Raw genomic sequence first — 27,825 nt, 5'->3', positions numbered from 1 at the left:
CAGGATAGACAGTGTTAAAAGCAAAAAACTGCGGATGCTGGAAATCCAAAACAAAAACAGAAACAGAAACACCTGGAAAAACTCAGCAGGTCTGGCAGCATCGGCGGAGGAGAGCACAGTTGACGTTTCGAGTCCTCATGACCCTTCAACAGAACTAAGTAAAAATAGGAAAGAGGTGAAATATAAGCTGGTTTAAGGGGGTGGGGGGGCGGGGGGGTCGTTGGGACAAGCAGCCAGTGATAGGTGGAGATAGACAGTGTCCTCCTCGGTGTGAAGATGGGACTCCCCTATCCCCTACATTCAGTCCCCTTGTTTCAGTGGTTCTTTTAAGTCATATTCAACAGGATTCATCAGCTGAGCGAGGGAAGTAGGTGGTTATCAGCAGCAAAGTTCCTGATGGCATGAGAATTCATGGGATCAAAGGCCAAAGTTGAGGACTCCCATGGCCACCCTCTCCCAATTGTATAGCACTTTTCCACCACAGTATTTGTGATGGAGGAGTGTGGGATGTTCACTGCTATACATGATTTTGAGAGTATGACTCAGCCTTGACGAGTTTGTGGTCCAGCTCGCCCAATTTTGGCACTAGTCTCCCGATGTTAGTGAGGAGGACTTTGCAGAGTCAACTGGGCAGAGTGTGCCCTTGCCTTGTCTAAATCCAGTGCCTAAATCGATGTTGGGGGTCCATTCAATTTTATTCTTATTATACTTTTCTGTAGTACAAAAAGCTTGCTAGGCTATTTCAGAGTGCAGTTAAGAATCAACTGTATTGCTGTGGGACTGGAGTCACATGTAGGCTGACGGCACATTTCTTGCCCTGAAGGACGTTAGCGAATCCATCCATCCTGATGTCCCTACCAGTTTAGGGAGCCTTCAGCACAGCCTTCTGATTTGGCCAACATCATCGGGTGCCTGACCACTGTGCTTAATTGGACAATGAATGCAGAGAGAACCAATTCGGAGGCCAACTCCCAGAAGACTGCACCGCCAGTCTCGCTGTCGGCAAGTGCAAGCTCAGATTGTTTGGGGTGGGGGGTGTGGCCAAGGGCTGATGGAGGGGAGTCCTGATCCTGTAGGAAAATCCCGATCAATAAGTCTCACTTACACTCAACTTAGTGTAAAGATGGAAACCGCTGAAACAAGGAGACTGAATGTACTCTGGATGGGAGAGTCCAATCTTCACACTGAGGAGGAAACCCTGATTGGTCATGCAAAAAGAATCCAATAGTGGGTAAAGAAAAGAGTGGCGAAGTTGTGGAAGACACTATCACAAAGAATAGTTGAGTGAAATAGCATTGATGCATTTAAGGAGAAGTTGGAACAGAATATGAGAGGAAGGAATAGAAGGATATACTAACAGGATTAGATGATGGCTCCTGTGGAACATAAATTCTAGAATACACCAGCTAGCTTGAATGTAGATTTTATGTAACTCTATGTGAACAAATCTTTCGCTGAAGTTATGTCAACCAATTAGGAGAACATCCTGAGGAAACTACCCCCTCCCCCAGAGGATCTATTTTCACACATCACACTCATAAGCACAGTTACAGATGCACAAAGCTGGTAGCAAAAACCTAGCAGGATTTTGAGGGGCATGGACAGGGTGGATAGGGAGTGCCTGTTCCCCTTAGTTGAAGAGTCAGTCAAGAGAGGACACAAGTTCAAGGTGAGGGGCAGGAGGTTTAGGGGGGATGTGAGGAAAAACTTTTTTACCCAGAGGGTGGTGACGGTCTGGAATGCGCTGCTTGGGAGGGTGGTGGAGGCAGGTTACCTCACATCCTTTAAAAAGTACCTGGATGAGCACTTGGCACATCATAACATTCAAGGCTATGGGCCAAGTGCTGGTAAATGGGATTAGGTAAGTAGGTCAGGTGTTTCTCATGTGTCGGTGCAGACTCGATGGGCCGAAGGGCCTCTTCTGCACTGTGAGATTGTGATTTTCTGGCCCCGCCCACTGCTGGGATCATCTGCTGCTGCGCAGAAGTCAATGGACTTTTGGTTGGGCCATTGCATCCCCTGCAGCAGCTCCTGCCACAGTGGGGCTGGAAAGTCCCGGCCTATTTGTTCATGACTCACTTCCGATATATTTCCCTGTTGATAGAGTCCTCCGAGTTGGCCTGTTCTTTTGTTATTTTGGAAGAGATAAGGAAATAGAGAGAGAAAAACCTTAAAAGGGACTCTCAATCTCAACAGAAAAACTTTGTCAGTATGAACTGACAGAAAATAGTTATATCAGTATTTGATTGGCTCGATTCTTTATGCTTCTTTTTATTGGTCCAGTCTGATGCAAATACAATCAAATCCATTTATATGCAACCCAGTAAATGGACATTTATACCAAGTCCCAGCTTGTTAGTCACTTAAGTCAGCAATAGTACAGCCATTCCTCGGCATATACATCCAGCATAAGTGCTAGCTTTTATCATTTCTCAAATAATGGTTTCCTGTCAAAAGTACCCCATTCTGACATAAACCACCCCATCTGCTATGCAGAGCCATCTCTGGTGCTTTCTCTTGTTTCCATCGTTTATGACTATGTGGAGGGCAGGGGCATGCCTGGAAGGCAACAATTTTTCCATCCCCTCTTTACTGTTCCATGGAAAATGGCAGCCTGCTGAAAAATCGCCCAAGTGCCCACTATTCACTGCTCAGCGGACTATGTGACACAGCCAAGCTCAATTCAAATCCCCACATGCACACATGTGTACAGGTGACTGTTTAGGGAGGAAGAGCGAAAACCCTTGCTGATTTTTGCCCTCCCTTGTATAGGGGCACTGGGCCCAACCGTACCTTATTACAACACACATCAAGAGTTAAACCTGTGATCTCTGGTCAGCTCAGTATCATAAGGAAAGTGAAATTGGCATTATACTTCAGGATATCAAAGTTAAGTGGGGGGAGAGGGAGATTGCATACACTAACAAAGTGTGGGATAAAATTATTAGTCATTGTTTTGCAGATCTCTTCCCTCAAACTGTTACATAAAAATCCAGCAGGTCTAACCCCACGTCATTAAATATTGCACTCATCAAAAAGAGAGATAGTAATGCTGGGGAATGGAGCATCTGGTATCAACACTCCCCACAGTTACAGCAGCACTCAATGCAAAATAAAGCCCTCGTAATTTTCCCAAAAAATGTGCTTCAGCTCCAATACAGAATTGCTAGCCCCTCTAATGCATGGATGCAATTCCACCTTCCCCCCACCCAGTTCCCATAACAACCATCCCATGGCCTCTTTTGAATAAGATTCCTAATTAGTGCTGGACAAGGAACAGTTTTGTGTTGGAAGTCTGCACTGGATTAACACTGCCCCACTCACTTGACTTAGGAATACAGAGGAAGAGATTTGTGTTTTATTAATATAGGCTGAATCTCATTGATCCCAGAGTTATCGCCTAACACACAGCTCCACCTAGTTCCCCAGCCCCAGCTGTTTCTATTGAATCCCCATTTTCCAGGTGTTCAAACTTCTGGGAATGGGTACATCTTTTGCTTGTGCCATTATACATTGATGAGGTAGGAAACTTTACACAAGGTCAATGGACTGAAAATTGTGAAAATCTGTGTAAGCACATGTTACAGACAGGACTGATAGGGGTGGGGCTGGGAGAAAATAAATGGATTTAGATATTGGGGAATAAGGAAAGCACACCTGAATTTGAAAATCAAAGATAGCATTTAAAAGGAGCCAAAACATATTGCAAAAACAGAAAGAAAAACAATTTGCATGGACCAAACTGAGACTTCCGATGTGATGTCCACAATCCTGGCTTTTCAGCTTCATTTCAAACACTACGTGATTCCTTTCTTCATGACCATCAGCCAGGGAATGGTGCTGTGCGATCTCATGGTATGACATGCCTGCATGTAATTCCTTTGTCAGCTATTCCTATTTTGAATTAAGTGCACCAGCAATAAATACAGCTCACGACTGGAGCCCAAAAATACCCCCAGATAAACTGGTTATTTCGGTATTAATAGTAATATCACCAGTTTTACTGGCACTTCCCTACTGGGCCACCAATTCTATGGTGATACCACCAGTTTCACGGCATTCCCCTGCTTGACTACTAGTACTACTGGTGATATCACTAGTAATGCTGCCAATATCACCAGTTTTACTTGCACTTCCTGCAGGGCTGCCAGTTCAAAACTGGTCTTCAGAACTGGGTGAATTGGTACCAGTTTTACTGGTCATCCCTTCTGGGCGTTAGGACAGGAAACTGAATTCAATACAAATAAATCAATTGCTCATATGACAATATCATCCCGTGGTGTAATTAGTAGATTATCATGGTCAAAAATGGGAGCTATCCTCCAATACCGCTGCAGTAAACTCTGCATGTAACACTTCTCCCCTTTTCCACAGCCAGCCCCATTTTGTCTGGAGAGACAGTGGAAAGCATCGAGGGTTCGTTCATCTGAGGCAATTCCTTCACTTATAATATCGGCCCTGGGCCTAAGAACATGCAGTGCTACATGACCCACTGGCTGGAAAGTTTCACGGTGAGGAACACCCTGGGACTTGGTTCACAGTTTCAAGAAGGAACAACATGGCTGCATCCAACTCATTTTACACGAGGCAAATCAAGGCATTTGTTTCAGAAACATACACGCACACAAAATGCAAATATAAAAACAACTGCCAATGGTTGAAGATAAACCAATCTACAAAAGGGGTCCATATTTAAGTAATTATACACACAAAAATGTCACAGAGACACATCAAGAGAATCTCACTGGAATATTACAATAACTGTACTATCCTGGAAAATTTACAACCAGACAGACTTCTTTTGTTTTGTTCAAAGAACCAGTTTACACAGCCCATAGCAGAGAATGGAGCAGCCTGCCTCCACTCCACTCACTTTCTTCCTGATGTCTGCAGTCCTGGTTGACAGCCTCGAGGACAGTGTGGCAAGAGTTCAATTCTTCCCTTCCTGCTGGCTGTGTGCTAGTTTTCCAGGTAAGGTCAGAGAGTCTGTAAACCTTTTTTGTTATTAAATCCTTCCTCATTCTGAGCATCAACACTGGGGGTGATTTTATCTTTCGGCAATAGTGTAAAGCCAGTGATATCGGTTCTTCCACCCGTTGTATAACCCACACAGTTTTCCTAGGCGTTGAAGTAAAAGTTAAAATTCTCCCCCATTAAGCCAGGGCTCCTTTCCTTTCCTAATTCAATGTAATGATAATGTCCTTTATCCTACAGCAGTATTATCTTGGTGTTCAGTTGATGTCAAGTCATACAATATATATAAATCTAAACCAATCGCCAGAATCTTCAGAGCCAAATATCCAATTAGCTGGATATTTTGAAAGGGAAGTTCTGCACTGTTGGATTAAGGCCTTTCTTATACATAATATATACAGTGCAACCATACAGTACCAGTGTAATAGGTTGTGCACCCTTTAAATAAATCACTCTTTAATAGCCACTTCTCTTTCTAATCTACCACACTGTTGGTCTAAGGAAACCTTTTTGAAGTTGAGATCTTCATGGCTGGGGCCTGCAGAATCTACAAGTATCTACCTGTGACTGATGGCAATTACCAGAAGGGTTTTAACCTGACCACTTAGCCCCAGTGCCCTGATTGCTTTCTGTTAGGTTAGAGTCCACAGGGACTACTCAAATCAAGTTACATTTTAAAATGTTCAGCTTCTTAAAAAGTAAATGTTCCCATCAGGATTTTAAAAGGTCACCAAAAATTGCTTAGCCACAACATCCCATATTACCTCTATCAGAATGAAAGAGCACAGAAATTGCTTTAAAAATAGCTACAATGTACACAGGCTGATGCGTTAACGTGGAAATCTGCAATAAAAGATTCCACTGATTTGGCCAAATTGTTTGTATGCTGCCTATGATGTCCAAGTAAGGTTGTATGTCATAATATGGCCACCAGGGAAGGGGCATTGGTTGCAGTTCTCTGAAGGTTCAGAAATTGAAAGATTGGTTCCGAAGAAGAGTCATATTGAAGTTGGCTTTGTTCCTCTCTCCACACACGCTGCCAGGCCTGCTGAGCATTTCCAGCATTTTCTGTTTTTATTTCAGATTCCCAGCATCCGCAGTATTTTGCTGCTATTGAAAAACTGTTTGATTCTCTGCAACCCACCCCCCTCACCTCTCTCGTTTGGGGTTTTGAGGCCAACTGTGGCACTTCAAAAGATTAGATAACAGCACAGAACAATGGAACCTAGGACCTGTCCAGTCACTGGGACTCAGTACCACACAGGTCGATTCATTTCGATCAACTGAGCCAACTGGGAAGCTGAGAACTCTCAACAATTCCTCCTTTGGACATAATCATGGTGAAGGCTTCGGTGCCAACCTTCTTAAGTCATGGCTTTGAATTTTTGCTCGTTAACTCTGAATGGGATAAAGGGATTAAAAAAAAACAACTCAAACCCTCTTAAAATCTTTTCGCACAAACCTTTCTCAATTAGACAGTTTACTCACTTAAATACATGGGTGGTCCAGTGTGGTGGTTAAATACCTGGAAGTTTTGACCTGCAGCTGTACAGATCTACAGTCTTTTTTCTAAATGCCCAGGTAAAAGTAAACAGTTAACAACAGTGATTTTAAAAAAAAATACCATAGGTAATAAGGGTACTTATTAAATGAATGCAACAGAGGGATGGATTGATTTGCCTCCATCTCTTACCGGTAAATCAACCTGCTGGTGAAATGTTTGGCTCTGGATCTGTCAGGAAAACCCAAGCCACTGATCTGCACCTGCCACATAGCTCTGAGTTTCACTTTCTCAAACCTCCACTGGCATTATGGACTCCACCCCATAATCCTATGGTGATTATGAATGGATGTTGACTGCAAACACCAACCCCCATCGCCCCACCCACCACACTGTAAACATTACAAAAGCCTGAATGGGCTGCCCTTTAGACTCCAGCGAGTTTGCAGCAGACATCGTTTGAAATAACATTAAACATCCGTCACGATTAAAAGTTCCAATGTGCACAAAATAAGTATAACTTTTCCACACAATTTTCTTTTAAAAAATACAGCTGTAAAATAAAGTTATTAGGTCCATATTAATATTTTCAGCCTCCACTATCGTAAACCTGCCCTTTACAAAGTAGCGAGCATTCACCTTGGATCCTTTTATAATACCTCTCAAGTTGCTACCATCTCAACAGCAGCAACAGCAGTGGGCACATCCTGAATATGGAAATATATCTGGGCTACATGGTGTCACCATGTCACGTGCAATTTAAACAGCATGAAGTTAATGCTAGCGCTGATGTATCACCACAAGTAGCCAACTTTGTTAAACACCATTGACCTTAGTTATCCATCCATCGCACTGGTGAGGCTCAGCTTGGCAGGTTCTTACCATTGTTACCATCGAACCGTTGCTTGGTAGCTGTAACTGTCATGTTGCCATTTTTAGTTTTGGCACCTGGTTGCTCCAGCCTGTCGCTTTAGTCAGTGGGGGTGGGGGCAAAAAAACACACACACAGAGGCTGGTCGATGGTTGAGTCACCAACGATCCATGTCGTCACAAATGGCAGCGGGCATGCACAGTCTTTGAGGGAAAGAGGGTGAAGTGGGGGGGTTGGGGGAGGGCTTGTTGCCAGCTCCTCGCCGGTGTTACACAGCTGTCTCCTGATCCTCTCGCTGAATCATCTGGTAGTGCTGCCGGTTCTCTAGGTACGCCGCCAGCTCCATGTCCATGGCCTTCTCTGCTTTGTTTTTTGGAGTGTCTCCCTGAGGATCAGTGCGAGAAAGAAAGAATGGTAAGTCAGGAAGTGGGAGTGCATCCGTGGCATAATGTTCCACCTTCCCTTTCAATAGGGCACTTTCTAAAAGCAGGCGAACTAAACCAAAGGAACAGGTGATATTGTTTGAAAGAGGTCTGAAAGCTGTGCCTCTCTATGTTTTTGCTCATTCCTCAATGGCTCCCACATCTCGCCAGTATCAGGGCAATTTAGGCCTGTTACAAAGTTGACTCTTTTTGCAGTATGGTGTCAGTGGTGGTTCAGTTGGTAGCACTATCAGTGAGTTAGAAATCTTGGGGTCAAGTCCCACCCCAGGACATGACCACAAAAATCAGAGCTGACACTTCAATACAGTACTGAAGGAGTGTGGCACCACTGGAGATCTTCTGATGAAATGTTAAACCAAACCCTGACTGCCCTCTCCGGTAAATGTTAAAGACCCCAGGGCACTATTTCAAAGAAGAGCAGGGGATGCTCTCTGGGCAATAATTATCCATTAATCAACATCACAAAAACAGATCAGCATTGTTCCATTGCTGATTGCGGGAGCTTGCTGAGTGAACTGTTTACTAGATGGCAGCAGCGACTATATTTCAAAAGTACTCGATTGGCCACAAGAGCTTTGGGGTGTCCTGAGGTTGTGAAAGTTGCTATACAAATGCAAGTCCTCATTTTTTTCTTTTGCTAAGACTGTGACATTACAAACCAATGGCACCCTCCATTGCCCACACTTGCTCCTCACAAAGTGAGCTATTATGACCACGGTTGCCAATCCCCTCAGCCTTCCTCTCGAGAGTAACCCAGGTACATGAGAAAGAGCAATTTGATTCATGACAAAGAAGCAAGACTCTTTTACATCTGGTGTTCTGTAGTTCACACTGTGGCAGACAGGACATCTGTGCTTGTACTGCTAAAACTGCTCTGAAAACAGAATCCTAAATATAGAGAAATTATGTTTTTGATTCATAAAGGACAAGATCTTCTATTTCCATAGTAGCTTTAAGGTACAGAATACGGCAAGCTACATCGCAAACAAGTATAAGGAAAACAGAATAATTGCAAGAATACCAATGTCTGGAGAAGCAACAACTTTATACTGTGTGAAGAGAAAGTGATGATTGGTTGGCAAGTAGAGCTTAATTGGTAGAGGCATTGCCATGGAGAGTGCACCAGTTAATGGTGGCTGACACTTAACTGCCAAGCATTGTTTGAAATTCAAACCAGGCAGCTTGATTCTGATTTGCTTAAATTTCAAACAGTGCTTGGCAGTTAACTGTCAGTCACCAAAAACTGGTGCATTCCCCATTGAAACGCCTCTACCAGAATCCACTTGCCAACCAATTAACACTCTCTTCTCATACAGTATAAAGTTGTTGCTTCCCGACATTGGTATTCTTACAATTGTCCAGATGAGCGCAAGATGAAAAGCTTCGACAAAATGTCTTTTTTCAGCAATACTCAAGTCTGTACCATTAAACGACAATAAGAAAAACAGATGAGGAGCTGGAGAGGAAAGGATTAGGAAATATCCAAAGCTTGGTCCAAGAGATGGGCTTTCAAAGGGCTATGAAAACAGATGGGTAGTGGATTAGGGAGGCAGTAGGATCCAGGGTGGTTGAAAGATCGGTCTCTACTGATGGATTGGAGGGACTGGTGGAATACAAAAGACCAGAGCCACAGGGACAGAGTTTGGGAGGGTATGAAATACTGGAGAATTTTTCAGAGAATGGCATCAGGGTAAAGCCATGGAAGAATTTGAAGATGAAGAAGTGGATTTTATATTGTGAACCTGGGAGCCAATGCTGATCAGTTAAGATCAAGCTGATGGGTGAGTGGGATTTAATACATGGGCAGGATATGTGTATGGCAGCATTTTGGACAAGTTGGGTTGCTTGGCAAAAGGAGGCCATCAAGGGAAACCAATCCAGGATCTCTCCTGACTGGTCATAATGGTAATACAGAACTGAAAGCTAGCCACACTAGTTTGGAGTTGTTCCCCGCACACTGGGTGCAAGTGGCACACTATGTCTCAGTCGCAGCCATCCTGTCATTTAACTACCAAAGACAGTCATTGGCTAGTCACATAGTATGGGCAATCGTGAAGCAGCAGACCATTGTATGTACCTTGTCTGATTTTCGTATTTTCCACTGAAGTCAAAGGTAAAGAAAATTGGGCAGGATGTAAAAGGAACTGTAGGCTCGCTATCACCCACTGTATGTAACTGACGATGACCAACTTTCTGTACCTAATATAAATCAGCATAAGAATGCTGGGAATATATTTACAATGCAGGGGAGGATATCGATCAAGGAAGTCCAGTTTTTAAAAGAATGATAATCCCTTCGCTTTGATCAACAACTTGCATTTGTAGAGCACCATTAACTTAGTAAAACAACCCCAGGAGCTTCGCAAGTGCATTCTCAGGAAAAAAAACTGACACCGAGCCAAGGAAGGAGATATTAGAACAGCTGGCCAATAGGTGTTCAAAGCGGTTAGTTTTAAGTGGCGTGTTAAAGGAGGAGAGAGAGGTGGAGGCAAAGAGGTTTAGCGAGGGAAGCACTACTGCATGAAATGTCCTTTAATTGAGCTGCCTTCAGTGCGAGGTGTAAGGGCTGGAGTTTGTAAGAGTAGAGGGAGCTGTGATCCTGATCTCATAGTGACCTCAGAGTCTGAGGGGAGGCGGCAGCGCTCTAAGCGCTTCACTTGTAACTCATGCTCCCTGCCAGCTGGACAACATCCCATTTAAAAGGCTCCATCCCTTGCAACAGGCCTCAAATCTGTTAGGTTTCCTATCTTTCCCCCTCACTTTTCCCTGCACAGCTATCTACCACACCCAGAGGACAAGTGAAGGTGGCGACACTAATGGAACAGATGACAGCAAACTCCAAACAGATGTCTTAGAGGACAGTGAAAAAAAACAAGAGTGAAACAGTTCCAAGTTCCTTGTAATTCTAAAGCGTTTTGGCAGAATTTAAAAAGGAGCAGCAATAGTTTCTTGTGGCTTCATTAACTCATTGAATTGCAAATGTTGTTGTTAGCTTACATCCAGATTATAATATTGTATTAAAGCAAACTTGATTGAGGTTTGAAGATTGGCCAGCATCAGTTTTAAGACTTCTGTATAACTTTCAGTTCAGACTGTTAATTGCTATAGCACAAAAACTTCCAGCAACATTTCCTGCTCCTCATTGGTGATCATACTGCAGCATACAGACAATACAGTTGGAAATTTTCAACAATTCATTCCCTACGCAGCCAGTGTTATAAATTGGAGGGAGAACCCCAGATCATGCATCAGAAAACCCTGCATGTTACATGGAATGACTACAATAGATCTGAAGGTTATAAATATTTTCCAATGGGGTTTGTCAGTTCTTCCCTAAATTTCTATAAATATCCGATTCCCTTCCGAGAACATTTTAGTACCACTGAAATCATCCCAAGAGCAAAGAAGATAGCTTGTAAATGTTTACCAAAGTCCAGAAAATAGTTAGAGCTCCCAGCTCATTACTTTCCTATGGGGCAAGTTATATTCCCTGGAAGGCTCTGCTAACATTTTAAGGTTTACTCACTTGTTGGTCTTCTGAGTTTAATTTCAACATTGAACCGTGCATGTGCTGATTATTTTATTTTTACTTGTTGTGAGAACTCAAGAGCTGGAGATATGTTGTTGCTTTTGTTTTGAGACTGCTGATATTTTCCAGATTTATTTTCTCTTTTCCCCTCAAGGTATTATGAGTCTCCGTGTCAAATGCCGCTGAATGGGACCACCCACGGATTCATCTGTCGGAGCTCATGACAAATGAGTGACAGGTGAGAAACAGCCATCCTGTGGAGAAATACCCTCAAATTCCTTTAAGTGTTTTAGTCAATCAAGAATCTCTCTGGGACAGGATGAGCTGCACTCTGGCTGACTACAACAATGGGGCAGTCTCCTCCTCCCATCATCACCACCAACCCAACCAACCCTTGTTCACTCAGCCGCAATCACCATCCCCAAAACGGAAACTTTACTTATTGGCAGGTGAACTTTACACATTGTGTCAGAAGGAGCACTGAAAGAAAACCACTTCCTGAACAACAGTTCAGCCACCTATTCCTTTCCCCTGAGGTTTCTGGTTTTGGAACTGGTTGTAATAAAAATTTTAAATGTGTGCCCATGACTTACAATGGCATCTGCAGCTCTATGGGCACTGTGTAAGAAAGTAAAAACCACAATCGTACAAAGCACCTACAGAACTTATGTGCTTTTGCTACCCTCCCCCACCACAGTGGCTATACTGAGCCCACAAAGAAGGTAGTCAAGGCTTCATCGTGGCCTGGCACTAGAGCCATATTTTCTCAACAGGCTTTTTATCAAACTACTGTTTCTTAATGCTGATTTTTCACAGTTTCCAGTGGTTGCTATAGCATTCATACAAGAGAGCCTTACAATGCAGTGAATGCTTACAATTTTCCATGCCAGGCTGATTTTGGGCCTACAATGAGCTTTCTCACAGAGAGGTGCAGGATTTAATGGTTTGCCAGTAACCAAACTAGTTCTCCGCTAAAGTGTGTTGCTTCTTATAGCAATAGAAGGCATTTCTGAATGAACTCATGGAGTGAAGCCCCCCACTGTTCTTCCATTGGATGAGACAGCAAGGATTAATTACTCTAAAAGCTTTGTGGGCAGGATGATGTGGCAGTGTAATAATGTATGAGCACATCCCCTACGTCATTCAACACATGAGTGGATTCACCGGCAATTCAGGGTTCACAACTTTAGTCAGACATCAAAGTGAGACATCCATCCACAGGCAAGGGGCTAGAAATTGTGGGGTGGGGGGAGCCTTGAGGAAGCACCTCCTTATGAATTACTTATGGAATAGAAAGTTGGAAAAATACCTGAGGGCAATGAAAGGAAAGGACTTGCATATGTAAGATACCTTTCACAACCTACAAATGCTTTACAGCCAAGGAGATATCTTTCTTGGACTGTAGTCATTTTCGCAATGTTGGGGAAACATGACCACCAAGGTTTCACAAACAGGAATGGGGTAATGACCAGACCATTTCTTAAGTGATGTTAGTTAAAGGATAAATATTGGCTAGGTCACCAGGGACTGTGTTGTATGATGTTGTATTGGCCTGCATGCCATTCTAAAGTAAAGGTGCTCAGCAGAGCAAGGGTTAACGTGGGACTGGAGAACAGCTCTGCACACAGTATAATACAGAGGGTCACATGGCAATAGACTGAGAACACACTCTGGAGTCAGCCTGCATGGAGGTAACAGCACCATGCATGACAGTAACCTGGGATCTGTAAATAATTAAAGGTTAACAATAAATAGTTCATGTTTAAATATACAAGTTTCAAGATCTCATTGTTGAGACACTACCACGCACCATATTACAACATAGTTGGCAGCAGTGGGAGTTCCTAAAAGATATCACATCAGAGATAGTACCACAATCTGACCTGGTGATCCGTGGTGAAATGAAAGGTGGGCAGCTAAATGCATGAACCCAGAAGAGCATCACAAGATATGAAAAACTACAAGCAAGTGAAGCTGAGCTAGAGAGACATGCACCTGAGAAGAAAACTTGAGGAAAAAGTTGAAGAAGCTTCACTACAGACTTGGAAGTGAAGAATCCACCAGAGTGGAAGCCCATTACAGAAAATTGCACGATCCTGAGTGACACAGTTCATGAGATGGTGATCAAAAATACAAAAAATTACCAAAAAAAATACAAAAATACAAAAATGTACTTACATTTTAGAATAGGTGGTGGTCCCAGGGCTCAACAGATTGCAGCAGTGATGGCCATGCTGCACAGAAGTTAAAAAAAAATCGGCTGGCAGAGTCAAGAAAGAAATCTGCAGGGCACGGTAAAAAAAAAAGGGAAAAGCCTGCAGAGAAAAAAATCCCTTTCATGGCAAGCAGAGTTGACAGAAAGAAGAGCTACAGCTTTAAGTTTTAAAAAAAGCGCACCCACCGAAACTCCCAATAAAGCACTGGGGACAACAAGGGACCCCAGAGAGAGGGCAACTCCCAGTAAAGTACCGAGGACAACAAGAGACCTGAGAGAGAGGGCAAAAGACCAGACAGCAAGGGAGACAGTTGGGAGTTCAGAGTGAGATGATGACTGCGAATGAAGGAAAGCTATCTGAGGTAACTCAAAAGAAGCAAATGAAAGTAAGTGAAGCTGTTCTACAAGAAAATGTTTGCATCAGGACTGAACAGGAAGATTTAAAACACAAGATTCAAGCTGAGTATATACCTTTGAAAGCACATGATAAACTGAAGTCTTCAATGAACCAAGCTGTTTGATATCTGAACAAATAAATTTCAGAGACAACACAAAAGGTATCAAGAGGAAATAATGACCCTCAATTCCACAGTTGGCAAAACTCAACCAAATGTACAGCCAGGCAGAAAAGGCACACAAAGAAGTTGCGACCCTGAAAGACTCCTTGGAGAATCAAAATGTAGCCTTGAAAAAATATGAGTAGCTAAACAGGCTATTGCATATTACTTCAGAAAAAGATGCACTTGAACTATCAGTAGCAACAGAACGATGCACTGAAGTCCAGTATGAGTTGGCAAGAAGACAAGAAAATTAAAAGTTGAAAGAACAGCTGATTTCCCTTCAAGATGCAAAATAAATATGTTTAACATTCAGCAGCATGAAATGAAGGCTGTCTTAAATAGAATGGAAGCATAACAAAAGAAACTAAAAGAGAATTTACTGAATTGCAAGAACGCTCAAGATGAAACAAACAAGCTTCGCAAAGAAAAAGAAAGCCTGTTGACAGACCTCCACACATTACAAGAAAGCCTTAGGACAAAATTTATTCCTCTGGAAAATTATGAAGAGAAGGAAAATGCATTTTATGTCACTCTGAACAAACTGGCAGAGAAGACTCAGCAATGTTCAATATTCCAGGAGGGAGCCAAAAGCTGCAAAATTCATATCTCAATGGCAGTTAGGAAATTCCTTGGCGCCTCTTGGAAAGCACATGCGCTACCATGCATGTGTACATGTACACACATGCAATACATCGGTACACATATGCATGTGCGTGTGAACACAAACACAAAGTCAAACCTCATTATTACAAATTCATGGACATACGTGGGTGAAAGTAATCCTGAGCAGAAACAAAATGGGCAATAGGAAATCAGCAGCATTGATTTCAAATAGAAGAGAAAAAAACAGGCGATGTACAAAACCCTCTGCTGATTCACTATTGTCTATTTTTCCCTGTCACCTCAGACAAATATCACCCTCATGGCTGTTTCTGTCAGAAATTCAATCTCCCTGACCTCGTTGGGTTGTGTGTTCACTGCAATCATGAGGATGCATAATGAAGCCTGCTGCCAGGCCTACAACAATCATGCCCTGAGATGGTAGCTCAGAAGTTGGTTGTAATGCCCATGTCAACTCTCCCCTTTTTCCCTTCCCTCCCTGGGGTTGGGAGGCATCTTATTACACAAACATTTTGTGCAGATAAAGATTTGTTTTGCCTCCACTGCTAATGACAACATATATCATGCTACTGCATCGCTGTCAATTAGGGTGCCTAGGTCCTATATGGTGCAACCGCTAAACATTGTATTGGTAGATCGCACAAGAGAGTAGTTCAAAAGTTTATGGCAACATTGTTTAACTTTGTAAACCATCTCAGGGCACGGGCATTATTGAGGTAAGGGTTGAGGCTCTTAGCTTCACTCTTCCTTTGAGCGCCAAAAATATTTTGTGTTGTTAGACACCAGTGCCAACACTTTGACCACTGACCTTCTCTTTCACGTTGGTTACTTTGTCTGCATTGTTTTTGCAATTAGTTCTCATTGTGCTTGTTTTCTCTTCAGCTGCTTGTTTTTCTAATTAGGGCTGTACTGCAGGGAAGCCTTTTTTTCTAGGCCAAGGTACAAACAGATCAGAGAGCAGAAATGGTCAGGTGAACTCATCACGATGCATGCAGGATGCTGAGAGAGTGGCTCTAATATTTAATGGCAGCCTCTGGGTATGTCCGAATGAGCTCCATATTGGCAGGGTAGATAAACATCAGGAAAGACTGAAATTCTGTGCGACGGACTGCAGTACATGGCAGTCATTTAATGCCACTTATCATCATCATAACGTAGCAGGATGTCTCCTGCATTAGCTTGGTGCAGGGCGAGTAAGTAGAATTAGTTTTACCTTAGCTCCTATAATGCTGGTGGTGATACTTGCTGAGTTAAGTACGTACCACAAAACACGTCAAAATTGGTTTGACCTTTAGCCCAATGACATTTTTCCCTCATCTGACAGGTAAAAAGACACCTCACAGACAGCAGAGATTTCAGGAATGCTAACCTGTGGAATCCACATACAGATTAGTGTTATTGAAGAAGTGACACTGAAGGATCTGTTCTCCCAATCGTTTCCATCTGGTGGGTTATTAATGACAGGGTCAGTACAGATTCCAGATGGTGGGATTTTTTCCCCCCTCTCCTCTTGTTTTTGTAACTCCATCTGGCAATTTTCTTCCATAATAACAGCTCCTAACTAATTTCAAAAAGATCCTGACAATATTTGCCCCATCATCTGGCATTTACACACAATTCATGTCACATTCATTTTGCTGCCTTGCATGGACAGCTGGGTTCTCACAGAAAATTGCCTTGACCTCCCCCCTTTCTGTTGATAGAAGGTGAGCCTTCAGACCTTATTTGAAGGGGCTATCGTTTTGGCTTTGCTCTGAATTGATGGCAGCCCCAGATTTTAGTTGAAACCTAAATACCAACCATTTATTTGCAGAACTGTCGCACACTGCAAATCATACGGGCAGCTGACTCGACCCTCGGACACCCCCCCATCCCAACAGGGACCATTCGTCCAATATACCTCTTTGCTAGCACTATGAGAAACAATCCTTCTTTCCCATGAAAATCCATCTTGATGGCCCAATGAGTTGTGGGGCAGTAAAACACAGACTCATGCCACATGAAGCTTCTAATGTTAGCCTGAGCTTCCGGGAAGAGCAGGGTAAGCGTCAAGTTGAATCACAGAATGAAGCCATTCAGGCCATCATGTGCATGCTGGCTGTTCGCAAGAGCAACTCCTCTAGTTCCGCTCCCCCGCCCTTTCCCTGCAGCCCTGCCAATTTTCTCTCTTCAGGTGCTTATCCAATTCCCTTTACAAGTTACGCTTGGATCTGCCTCCAGCACACTCACAGGCAGTGCATTCCAGATCCTAACCACTCACTGCATATGAAGGCGGATAATCGGGATTTGCATTACTGAGCCAATCATTTGGTCTTACAGCTTCCGCTGGGAATTTTATCTTTCCTAGCAGTTGGCGGCATGTATCCAGAATCTGAACTGATCCCCTCTGGACTAATTTGCAAAACATACGAAACAAAAATTTGATAACGGCCAAAATTGGAATAATCTGGATTCAGACTGGCTGCAAAAACTCATTGTTAATGAAAATGCATCCAGAGTAGCACCAGATCCGTGCACAAACATTAATACGTCAATGCAGAGGAAGTAGCACTCAGGGTTAGCCTGAATGCAGCGCTGTCATTATATGCTGGATTTTCTTTGCATTGGGATTATGTAAAGCACATTTATTTCGGCAGGGCCAGGACCAGGATAGGGAGCGGCAGAGAAAGCAAATGGATTGCCTCAGGAGAAATCTCACCATATAAAATGGCTGATCAATTACAGAAAGCAGCTGTCTGCAGCAAGCAGGGGAGGGCGAAAGAAGTCAGGAATCCCAACAGTCTAGTAAGTAAAATTATTAACTTTTTATTCTTCACGTTCAGGAGGACTCAATTAAGAACTTTTTACAGCAAACTGCTTTCACTTGCTTTTTTTATGCTTCTTTCCATGCAGTGTTTACCTCTCACTTACTTAGGTTTTCCCATGCAGTGGTGTTTTGCCAACACTCTCAACATGTGAGAAGGAAACCTGGCTTAATTTCTGCTTTTACTGTCTGAAAATTATCTACAAGAAATATATGTGCAAGGAAATAAGTGACTGGGACATCAATCAATGGGTGATTCAAGTATATCTTTAGTGGTTGGTGTAATAAACTTTTTTCCCCAGAGTAACTTCCCATAGAAAGTTGGAATATAGGACTTTGGAGCAGAAGTAGGCCATTCAGCCCTTCGAGCCTGCTCTGCCATTCAATAAGGTCATAGCTGTTCTAGTTGTGGTCTCAACTCCACTTTTCTGTCTGCCACCCCCACCCCACCCACCCACCTCCATAACCCTTGACTCGCTTGTCTATCAAAAACCTGTCCAACTCTGCCTCGAATAATTTCAATGACCCAACCTCCACTGCTTTCCAGGGAAGAGAATGCGCCACATACTAAAGAATCAAGAAATTTCTCCTCACCTTAAAAGGGAGACCTCTTATTCTTAAACTGTGTCCCCTTGTTCTAGTCTTCCCAAATCTGTTGCTTTAAGATGCAAGGAAGTTCAATTAGGAACCCTCAACTTTCCAAGGTGTCTGATATATAACATTTGCAAGATGCCCAACAGTCTCCCTCCAACTGACCAAACTCCTAATCTCATCCAACAGCAGTATTGAGCCTTGAATAAAAGGGGGGCAGGCTAACTCTAGGTTGCTTTATCGGGATTAGGGTCAGGTTGGTCCCTTTGCATGGATGGTGAGACAGTTAGCAAAGCACCATTTTACGGTGAAACCTAAGGGAAATGAGGGGGGATACATTGCAAGGGAAAAAAAAATTTCACCCATTAACTACAATGTAGATGAATGTTTAGGAAGATAAGCTATCAATCAAACAACTTCTCAAATGATACATGAACTGTTAGGTCAGGAATTGAGAGAAGTTTCTTTGAAGTAAACGATTATGGCTGTTTACATGAATTGCCTGTTTTCAAAGGATTCAAGAACAGATGCATCATGAAGTTTTATCTGGGACATGTACCTTTGATACAGGCAAACCAAGGTGCATAAAGGAGCATGATTTTCAACAGTTATTTGGAGGGCTTGAAAGATAGAGAAACTGAAATGTTACGTTTTGAACACAGTTAGACTGATCACCCAAGCTGTATATGATAACACCCGTTCTGCATACTCCACTATCAAATGTCTTGTGCTTACTTGGAAGTGTGTCATTGTGAACCATAGAAGAAAGGAAGCAGACCCTAACATGGACCAGCATGTTGTACTGCACTGTCTGCAGTTACTGTCACTTTATTTAGAATACTCTGTCCACAAGATACGTCTTTACAGTAAGAGATTTTTTTGAGCTGAGATGTGGCAGGGGGAGGTAGATCCACTGATCTACAAAAAGAAAGAGTTGAGTTTTAGTTGAATCAGAACTATAGCCACACAGTCCTGTCTTCCAAGTTGGCAATCTGCAGTATGACAAGGAATCCTTGAACAGGAGCTTCCTCCAGAGGAGATGGACTGAGGCCTGTTCCACAGGCTTCACCCCATGGGGCCCGCAGCAATGATTAGGACAATCAAATGAAAAGCACAGTGCCATTTGAATTCAGTTCACTGAGGGTCTGATTTTTGGACTGCAAGGAAAATTTATTTGGAAGCTGCAACTTTGATCAAGCAAAGAGAGAATCATTTTGCCACAAAGAATCCTCGGACACGAATCAGTATCGGAAATACACCAGTGTCACATCCTTGATCAAACATGTGGAATGGGAATCACTACAGCAAAGGAGGGAGAAAATAGACTTACCATATTCTATAAAAAATGGAATGGGCTGCTGGGAATTGACAGAAACAAGTATCCTGTGCCCTTCAGCAATGACAAAACACGAGGTAGCCATCCACACAAACTACAAAGACCATTTGTTTCCAAGACAGTGTATCAATAATCTTTCTTCCCAAGGACAGTCCCACAATGGAACAAGGTACCAAAGCAAATAGTCACAGATCCATTACTTGAAATCTTCAAGACCTATCTTTAGATTATTTCCATTTAGAAGTTTTCATTATCAGGACTATCATTTCAGGAACTCATGCCTGGTTTAGCCAGCGCTACCCATATAAATGGTGGAAAACAGGTATTAGTCTGTGATGCTGACACAACGAAAGGAGAATCAGAAGGCAATTTCCATTTCAAGTATGGCTGCAACACTGCCAGAGGCTGCCATTACCCCATCTTTAAATTCATCTAGAGTTGACTAGTTGAAGGTAAGTGGTGCTGACCTATCCTGCCTTTTGAACCGTTACCTTTGGGAAACACCAGGAGCCGTTTCACAAGCCGTGAGCATGTGGTGGAGAACCATTCAGCTGTGCCACTACACAGCCTGGAAATCATTTCCTAGTAACCATCCCCACACCCCCTGCCGCAGGTTTCTGCTCTTCCATGATGCCAGCCGAGTGGAAAGGTTAAACGCACATCAGCAGAAGTGGGAGGAAAGAATCGGCCACTGACATGGTTTGATGCCAGACAGGACCAACTCAAATACTTCAGAGATAGAATGCTGACTCTTGGGCTTCATTCACTTGCCCATGGCAAATCCTCAGGAGCACAATAGCATATTCGTAGAGTTAAAACAATGATGACACAATGTTCTGCTTGTGGATGCTTCATAAGTGTAACACAACAGAGTATTAAATAAATATTAGCTGCTACTTGTTGGGAGAGCAACAATGTTGCCCCAACCTCTAACACATATTGATCCAGGATTCAAATGACATGTCACTTCTTTGGACACTTTGACAGAGGTCCAGATTTAACACTTGTTACAGCAAATCTCATTCTAAAAATGTGCTCTCATAACTACATGAATCTTTTGCCATACGCACACAAGGAATCTGGAACTTTCTCCCCCAAAAGGCTATATGGATTCTAGGACAATTGGAATAGATTTTTGCAAGACAAGGATATCAAAGGACATAGAGCTACAGTGGGAAAATGGAGTTGAGGTGCAGGTCAGCGCATGGAGCCTGGAAAAGCTTGGATTATTCCCAGAGCAGGGGTTAAGGGGGTCATAATAGAGACTTTCAAAATTATGAAGGGCTTTGATGGAGTAGATAGGGAGAATCTGTTTCCATTGGCAGGAAGATTGGTAATCAGAGAACAGATATAAATTAGCTGGCAAAAGAAACCAGAGGGGAGATGAGGAGTCATTTTTTTCACAATGAGTTGTTATGATTTGTAATGCACTTCCTGAAAGGGTTGCATTACAAAAGAAGCAATAGCAACTTTTAAAAGGGAATTGGATATATACTTGAAAAGGAAAAAAAAATTAGGGGCTATGGGGCCAAAGTTTCTTTTCTTCATTCTTTCATGGGATCTGGGCATCAGTGACAAGGCCAACATTTGTTGCTCACCCGCAACTGCCCTTGAACTGAATGGCTGGCGTGACCATTTTAGAGGGCAGTTAAGAGTCAACCACATTGCTGTGGGTCTGGAATCATGTGTAGGCCAAACCAGGTTTGAATGGCCGATTTACTTCCCTAAAGGTCATCAGTGAACCAAATGGTTTTTTTTTATGACAATTGATGACAGTTACTGAGACTAGCTTTATATTCCAGATTTTATTAACTGTCCCTAGGGCAATAGCTTGGACCTCTGGATTACTGGTCCAGTGATATTACCACTATGCTACCGTCTGCCCCACCTCCCACCCCCACCCCCCACCTATTGGATAGCTCTTTCAAGAGCCAGGACAGACAAAATGGGCTAAATGGTTGATTCTATGATCAAATTGAATGACACAACAGGCACGAGCAGCTGAATGGCCTACTCCTGTTCCTATGTTCACTTGTGGCTTTTTCTACAAGGACATCAGGAACATTAGTCCTGAACAGCTAGTGGCATAACCAAAAATATTTTTCCCCACCATCAACGACAAAAATCCAAAACTTTATTAATTGCAAATAATCCGTGGCTAATAGCACATCTAATGAGAATTCAAATTAGTCCAAGTCACCACATCATGACCATTCTCACACTGTTGTTCCCTGCGATATGCTGTATAGAATGCCTTTCAGCTATAGCAATTTTTCTGGTGGGAGTGGTATGTTGGCGGGGAGGGCAAGGGGGTCCCTTGTAGAGATACTTTAGAAACCTATGCAAAAATTGCAACTTGACAATTAATTTTACTCAAGTATGGCAATGCAATGGTTATCATACTGAACTAGTAATCCAGAGCACTACAAAAATAATCTAGAGAATGAGAATTCAAACTGACCATGGCAGGTTGAGAGTTTAAATTTACTTTAGAAAATCAAAAATGTATAATGTCAGTGTCAGTAAAAGTGACCATGAAGCTGTCATGATTGCTGTAAAAACCTTGTGGTTCATTAATTGCCTCTAGGAAGCTGTCCTTACCAGTCTAGCCAATATGTGACTCCTGTCCCAAACCAAAAGTGGTTGATTCTCAACTGCCCCTGGAAGTAGTCCTACAAACCAAGCAGTTGTATCAAACCGCTACTACTTTCTGAATGCAATAAGGCATGAGCAATAAATGCAGCCTTGACAGTGATACCCCCGTCTTTTGAATGAACAGAGAAAAGAACTGAGAGTCAAAAAGTGAGATTCTGTAGCATTACAGGCATCTGGTGTGTTTGGAGGTGGGTCGGGGGGGGCTGTGACAGCAGAAACTAAAGCATAGCACTGTTATTTAATAACTAGCATAAGGCGTTTGTTTTCCTACCTCAATAAATATCTTATAGCTACAGATGGACTGGTGCATGGGGAGTTGGATCGTCCGAATTAAACACTTTGCAGTCACCATTTCATTTGGAGTGAATTTGTGGTCATTACTAAACAGAGACTTGGCGCTTGGTCCTGCTTCCAAAGCTACAACCATTACCTGCAAATCCGTCTTCATTAATGATGCGCCAGCTTCCACAAGAAAGTGGCATATGGTTCGATGTCGGAGTGCAGCAGCTTTGTGTAGGACGGTCTCACCACTGCAAACAGAAATCATATGTCCGACTTTATACTTCGAAGGCCAAGGCTCCAGAGAAATTTCTCTCAACAGGGTACTTTGCCATTACTCCAGTTATAAACATATGCTGCAACAGTAAAATTGGACTCACATTTCTAACAAGAATTTTGGCTTATGATTTCACTTTGGAGATATATTAACCCCTCATTCCCCTTCCACTCAGTTACCCAAGACCACAAGCCCCAGCCTGACAGAGAGGGCTGCAGAGTGATGCCAAGGTTTCTGCTAAAGCTGTTCTAAGCCAGCTTTTGGAAGGTATATGATTAGCCACAGGGTGGTGGAGTGGGGTGGGTTATAATGCTGTCCCCATACATCTGGTCTCCGGTCAGGACCACCCTTTAGCAGAGAAGAGCTGATTACCCGACAACTCAGCAGCATAGAGAGCAGACCAGTGTCTCCCACTGCTCTGGTATAGTGTTTTAGTGTCATATATCAGACAGCCATTAGTGAGTCAAATAGCACTTTTTCTCCAAAATCAACTTTGTGGAAGGGTTGGAGGAGGGGGGCATTGTAAAATAAACAAGACAGCCACAGTAAATTTAAATGCTAGGGCCTAGAAATTTGATGGTGTCTGAAAATGGAAACGGAGGGGGTGGAGGAGAACAGGACAGGGTACATAATGTTTGTTCACATGATCAAATCAGGCCAGCACCTCCTAAAGGAGAGGCATACTCTAAGTGCAGACAGCTGTGAATGTTGGAAAGAAGAAATGGCTGCAAGATCTACACACAAGGCTTCTAGGAGGAGAGGCATCTTCTTCCCTCCAGAGGGCAGAAAATCATCCAAAAAAACTCCGCTGCCAATAAGAGGGTGCAGAGGAGATCATTATGAGGAGCTTAGCTTTACCCGAGTTGTCAAGGTAAGAACACAAACTTCTCTCTCCTCCCACTTGCAACTCATTAATCACGATACTGCTGTCCCCTTCCCTACAGTGACTGCACCACACCTCACTTCACCTCCTCCTACTCACAGACTCTGCACTTCCTCTCACCATTACTGCAATCCCCACTTCCCCAGATCTTACAACGATGACACAACAAACAAATTATTCTACCATGACAGGTGCATTCTCAAAACACCTCACAAGAATGTCACCCACACTTTCCTGTTTTTCTTGCTTGCAGGAGATGGTCACACACAGCTTATGGTGGAAGGCCATGACCACGTGAAGCCTAGCCCGCACAGGCCATCACACTGCAAGTGTACAGAAGTCATTGCATCCAGACAGAATTTCAAGGTGGAAAGGGTGCAAAAAAATACACCTCAAATCAACATTAACTTGTATGGTATGGATGAATTTTTAAATTAATGCTGCTGCAGGATCCGTTGCCTATTAGTGCCATGATTGCCTGAGGGAATTTGTCACATGGTAATACATTGCTGGGGCAGCCCAGTTTCACAAAAGGACCTACAATGTGCATAGGACCTTTATTTAAATATTATAATGAGCATTTTTAATACATGCCCTGAATGCCCACATAGGAGCCTGATCCAATATGACAGCCAGTGCAACTCCAGCATGGAATTAGTCGACTGAACCCTTCAGCGTGATCAAATTACTTGGCCCATATCTCTAGCAGCTAACAAATTGCAGCCCCTAACCAACTACAGTATGTATTGCTTGGGAGTGCTGATAGAAGCATTGTGTCCAACTATTCATTGTGGAATGCCCCTTAAGGCCTCAAATTGAGCCCTTCTCCAGCATTTAATCACAAATATGTCAAGCAATTAATTCCAACAAGATGAAAAGCTCTCGCGTTTTGCAGGAAAAAAAACGTTAAAACTTACTTCTCCTTCTCTGTTAAGTCCAGTATCTCTGGAGAGGCTGGGGGAGGGAAGGTATGGGAAGATAAAAAGAATTTATTACTTAATGCACTCATGAATTTTGCCCATTAGAAAGCGCAATTCCAACCGCCTATACATCCATTTCTGGTGCCTCATCAGGTAGCCGAGTATTCACATGAGCCCCCATGCTCATGGCCTTTTTAAAAATGTATTCTTTCATGGGATGTGGGCATTGCTGGCAAGGCCAGCATTTGCTGCCCATCCCTAATTGCCCTTGAACTGAGTGACTTGCTCGGCCATTTCAGAGGGCAGTTAAGTGTCAATCACATTGCTGTGGCTCTGGAGTCACATGTAGGTCAGACCAGGTAAGGATAGCAGATTTCCTTCCCTAAAGGAATACTAGTGAACCAGATGGGTTTTTACCACAATCGATGATAGTTGTCATGGTCACCAGTACTGAGACTAGCTTTCAATTCCAGACTTTATTAATTGAATATAAATTCCATCACCTGCCATGGTGAGATTTGAACCCCTGCCCCCAGGGTATTAGCCCTGATCTCTGGATTACTAGTTCAGTGACGATATCACCATGCCACTGTCTCCCCCAGGTTGAATAAGCCAATCTGCCCTCACTGTCCTTCTGAGTGCAGATACCCTTCTTTTAACCACACCTCTCATCCCAATGTGGAGAACACTGTCAGTAAAAGAGAGCATTTTAGGATGCAGAATTTGAGCAATTTGGAACATGATGTATAGAAAGTGCATCATGCTTAGGAGGAAAAGGTGATGTGAAACCTCTGGTTCCTAAAGCTCTCCACCACTGGGGCTGTCCTTGCCTCATATCTGGCCTGTTATGGACTGATTGAGAGAGGTTGACTGCTCTGATTAGTCAATAACTCTTTTATTATTGTAAATGTGACTACCAGGATGGTTGAAGATGAATTAGATAGATGATGGTCTTTTTTTGTCTTGCAATGCCTATATTTATGTTCACTTGTTTTTCATGGTTTTGTGAAGCTGACAAGTGTCAGATGAGCCATGCATGGTTCCACCAAGTGGTTAAGGGAAGAATGAAACATGTTTGGTATAAACTGATGGGGATTTACCTCCAATAACTGAAAAAACAAATCAACTGATGGTAAGAACATGACACTTACAATTAGCAGCAGTCAGAGTAGGAGGGTTTTGCAAGGGCCACTTTGCAGTTGGTTAGCTTCTTACCATTTTCAAGGATGTACTTCACAATCTCTTTGCTTCCTACAGTGACAGCATGATACAATAGGGTCCTGCCCTCAGGATCTCGCACCGTTAGATCAGCGCCCGATTTCTGCAACTCCCGTAACTGTAAAAATAAAATAAACACATGTGGATCAGACATTCTATACAACGCAAAGGGGCTCAGTCCAGTAGAACAGAATGGACCTTTACACAATAACACTGAATGAGAAGGAGTTTAGTTCAGTGACATTTTACACAGTCAATCTACAAATACCATATGATGTAGAATTGCCTCTCCTCCATTCCCATCTTAGGGTTTGGTTCTGTGCTTCTTCCCAAATGATGAGTTTGAGGTTTTTCTCTGCAGTATGTCACAAGGCTACTCACTAGGCTACACTTGGCTTTCATCCCATTTTAATGGCTCAGCATGATATTCTAGTCCCGCATTCCTAAGTCAACGTAGGTGCTCTGATCCTCAAGCTGACCTCATTGACTTTTGCTCTTTTTTTGGCTATTTCTGCTCAACATTTTCATCCAACCCTAAGTAGCTTGTGAGAATGTTTGAGGAGCAGGCTCGCACGATCCACTGTTCTCAGCTCTGCACCACATCTCCCTACATTTCAGGCATACAATGCTACAATTTTCCATTCATTAGTTGCAATTGTTGGAATATCATGGGCTGTCCAACCAAGCTGCACTGCCAGTGAGTGCGGAGGCCACTGTACCGCTCAGTCTCCCCTCCGACCTGAAAGCTATTCAGATCCTTCTCCAGAGCCTTTGTTGTTGACTGCATTATAGCCACAGTCAATAGCACTGTTGCCTTTTCCCAACTGAAGCCCCACCCGAGAACATAATTTTTTAGGTTGGCGCTTCAGTGATGTACTGACTGAATGTGATAAATCCAGCAGTACTGAGCTTTGAATGCGATAGTAAGCTAAGGTCTCATCTGCCTGTTCCAGTGGTTTGGGCAAACGTTAAAGATCCCATAGCATGATTTGAAGGAGAGCGGGGCTTTTCAGCTGGTCTCCTGACCAACATTCCTCCCTCACCCCACACTGCCTAAACCCAGATTAGCTAGCCAATACATCCCATTGCTGTTCAAGGAATCTGCTTCCATGCAAAATGGCCACTGCAGTTGCTCCACTTGAAAAACCTATATGCAAAGTATTTTTCGAGTGACGTGATAAAGCACTTACATAAATGGAAACATACCTTTCTTTATAAAATGGGGGTGATTCAGTGAGAATCTTAATAGTATAGGAAACAAGTATTAGTAAGTAAAAAGGGTTCACCTGTGAAGACCGCTTCACACTAAAGCCATGTTTTAAATAAACAATATTTAGAAAAATGTAAATATATGCACCATGAAGAGCACAACCATGAGTAAGGAAAGAAATTGCATTCATATAGTGCCTTCTGTGACATTAGGATGTCCCAAAGTACTATATGGTCAATGAAGTGTTTTTGAAGTGTAGGTATTGTGGTAATACAGGAGTGGAGAGGGCCATTCACACTGTTCAGCTTAGCTCACCATAGAAACCTAGAGTTTTCCTCCTCTTAACAGTTGACAGCCTCTTAAAGTATTCCTATTTCTACAGGCCTCCCAAAAGGTATTCAAATATTAAGTTATATCTGACTTCAGTCCTGATCTTGCCTTTTACCAGTTTACCTGTCAAAAACTTACGTCGTTTTGGTCTGTAGTGCTCACAAATGTAAAGGGAAATTAGATTCTAGTTGTGGGGGAAAAACCCCACATTTTTATATAGAAGAATGTTAGAATAGGTAGGGTGGAAAGTGGTTCATGTGGACGATAAACATTGACACACACTGGTTGGGCCAAATAAAACCCAAGGTGTTTTCTTTTTAAGTGGTAGTTAAAAGAAAACAGCATTGATTAATTGTCACATTTTCGAGGAGAATCTTTAAAGAGCTATACACATAATGATGATTATGTACTCATTAGTCTATGTGATATGTAAATGAGAATATTTAAGAACTGCTACTGCCATTTCCTGAGGTTGAGCTATCTCCTAGTCAGGCAGGAATGCTGGAACTTTCTTCTCAGTGTTACTGGCTGTTAACTCTCCTTCCTTGGGGACTCTGAACAAGCTGGGTATGTTCACAATGGTACAGACTGTGCCTGGTCTGCTGGAAG

General features: G+C 42.8%; 1 protein-coding gene across 9 annotated transcripts in view; it reads right to left on the bottom strand.

Annotated features, from left to right (window-relative positions):
• Window positions 1–2,241: 2,241 nt before the first annotated feature.
• The window catches only part of dgkza (diacylglycerol kinase, zeta a), a 562,825-nt gene continuing 537,241 nt past the window's right edge, over window positions 2,242–27,825 (bottom strand). For all 9 annotated transcript variants that reach the window (XM_078548888.1, XM_078548889.1, XM_078548890.1 and 6 more), the window contains 4 exons: window positions 25,674–25,794; window positions 24,456–24,492; window positions 22,530–22,629; window positions 2,242–7,731 (listed from right to left, as the gene is read on the bottom strand). In XM_078548888.1, the coding sequence (XP_078405014.1) occupies window positions 7,615–7,731; window positions 22,530–22,629; window positions 24,456–24,492; window positions 25,674–25,794 (375 nt within the window). In that variant the 3' untranslated portion in view covers window positions 2,242–7,614. The remainder of the gene's footprint in view (window positions 7,732–22,529; window positions 22,630–24,455; window positions 24,493–25,673; window positions 25,795–27,825) is intronic.

Source organism: Cetorhinus maximus, chromosome 9 (genome assembly GCF_964194155.1).
Source record: "Cetorhinus maximus chromosome 9, sCetMax3.hap1.1, whole genome shotgun sequence".
Lineage (NCBI taxonomy): Eukaryota > Metazoa > Chordata > Chondrichthyes > Lamniformes > Cetorhinidae > Cetorhinus > Cetorhinus maximus.
The sequence above is the reverse complement of the archived record's forward strand: the minus strand, read 5'-3'. Positions and strand labels throughout refer to the sequence as shown.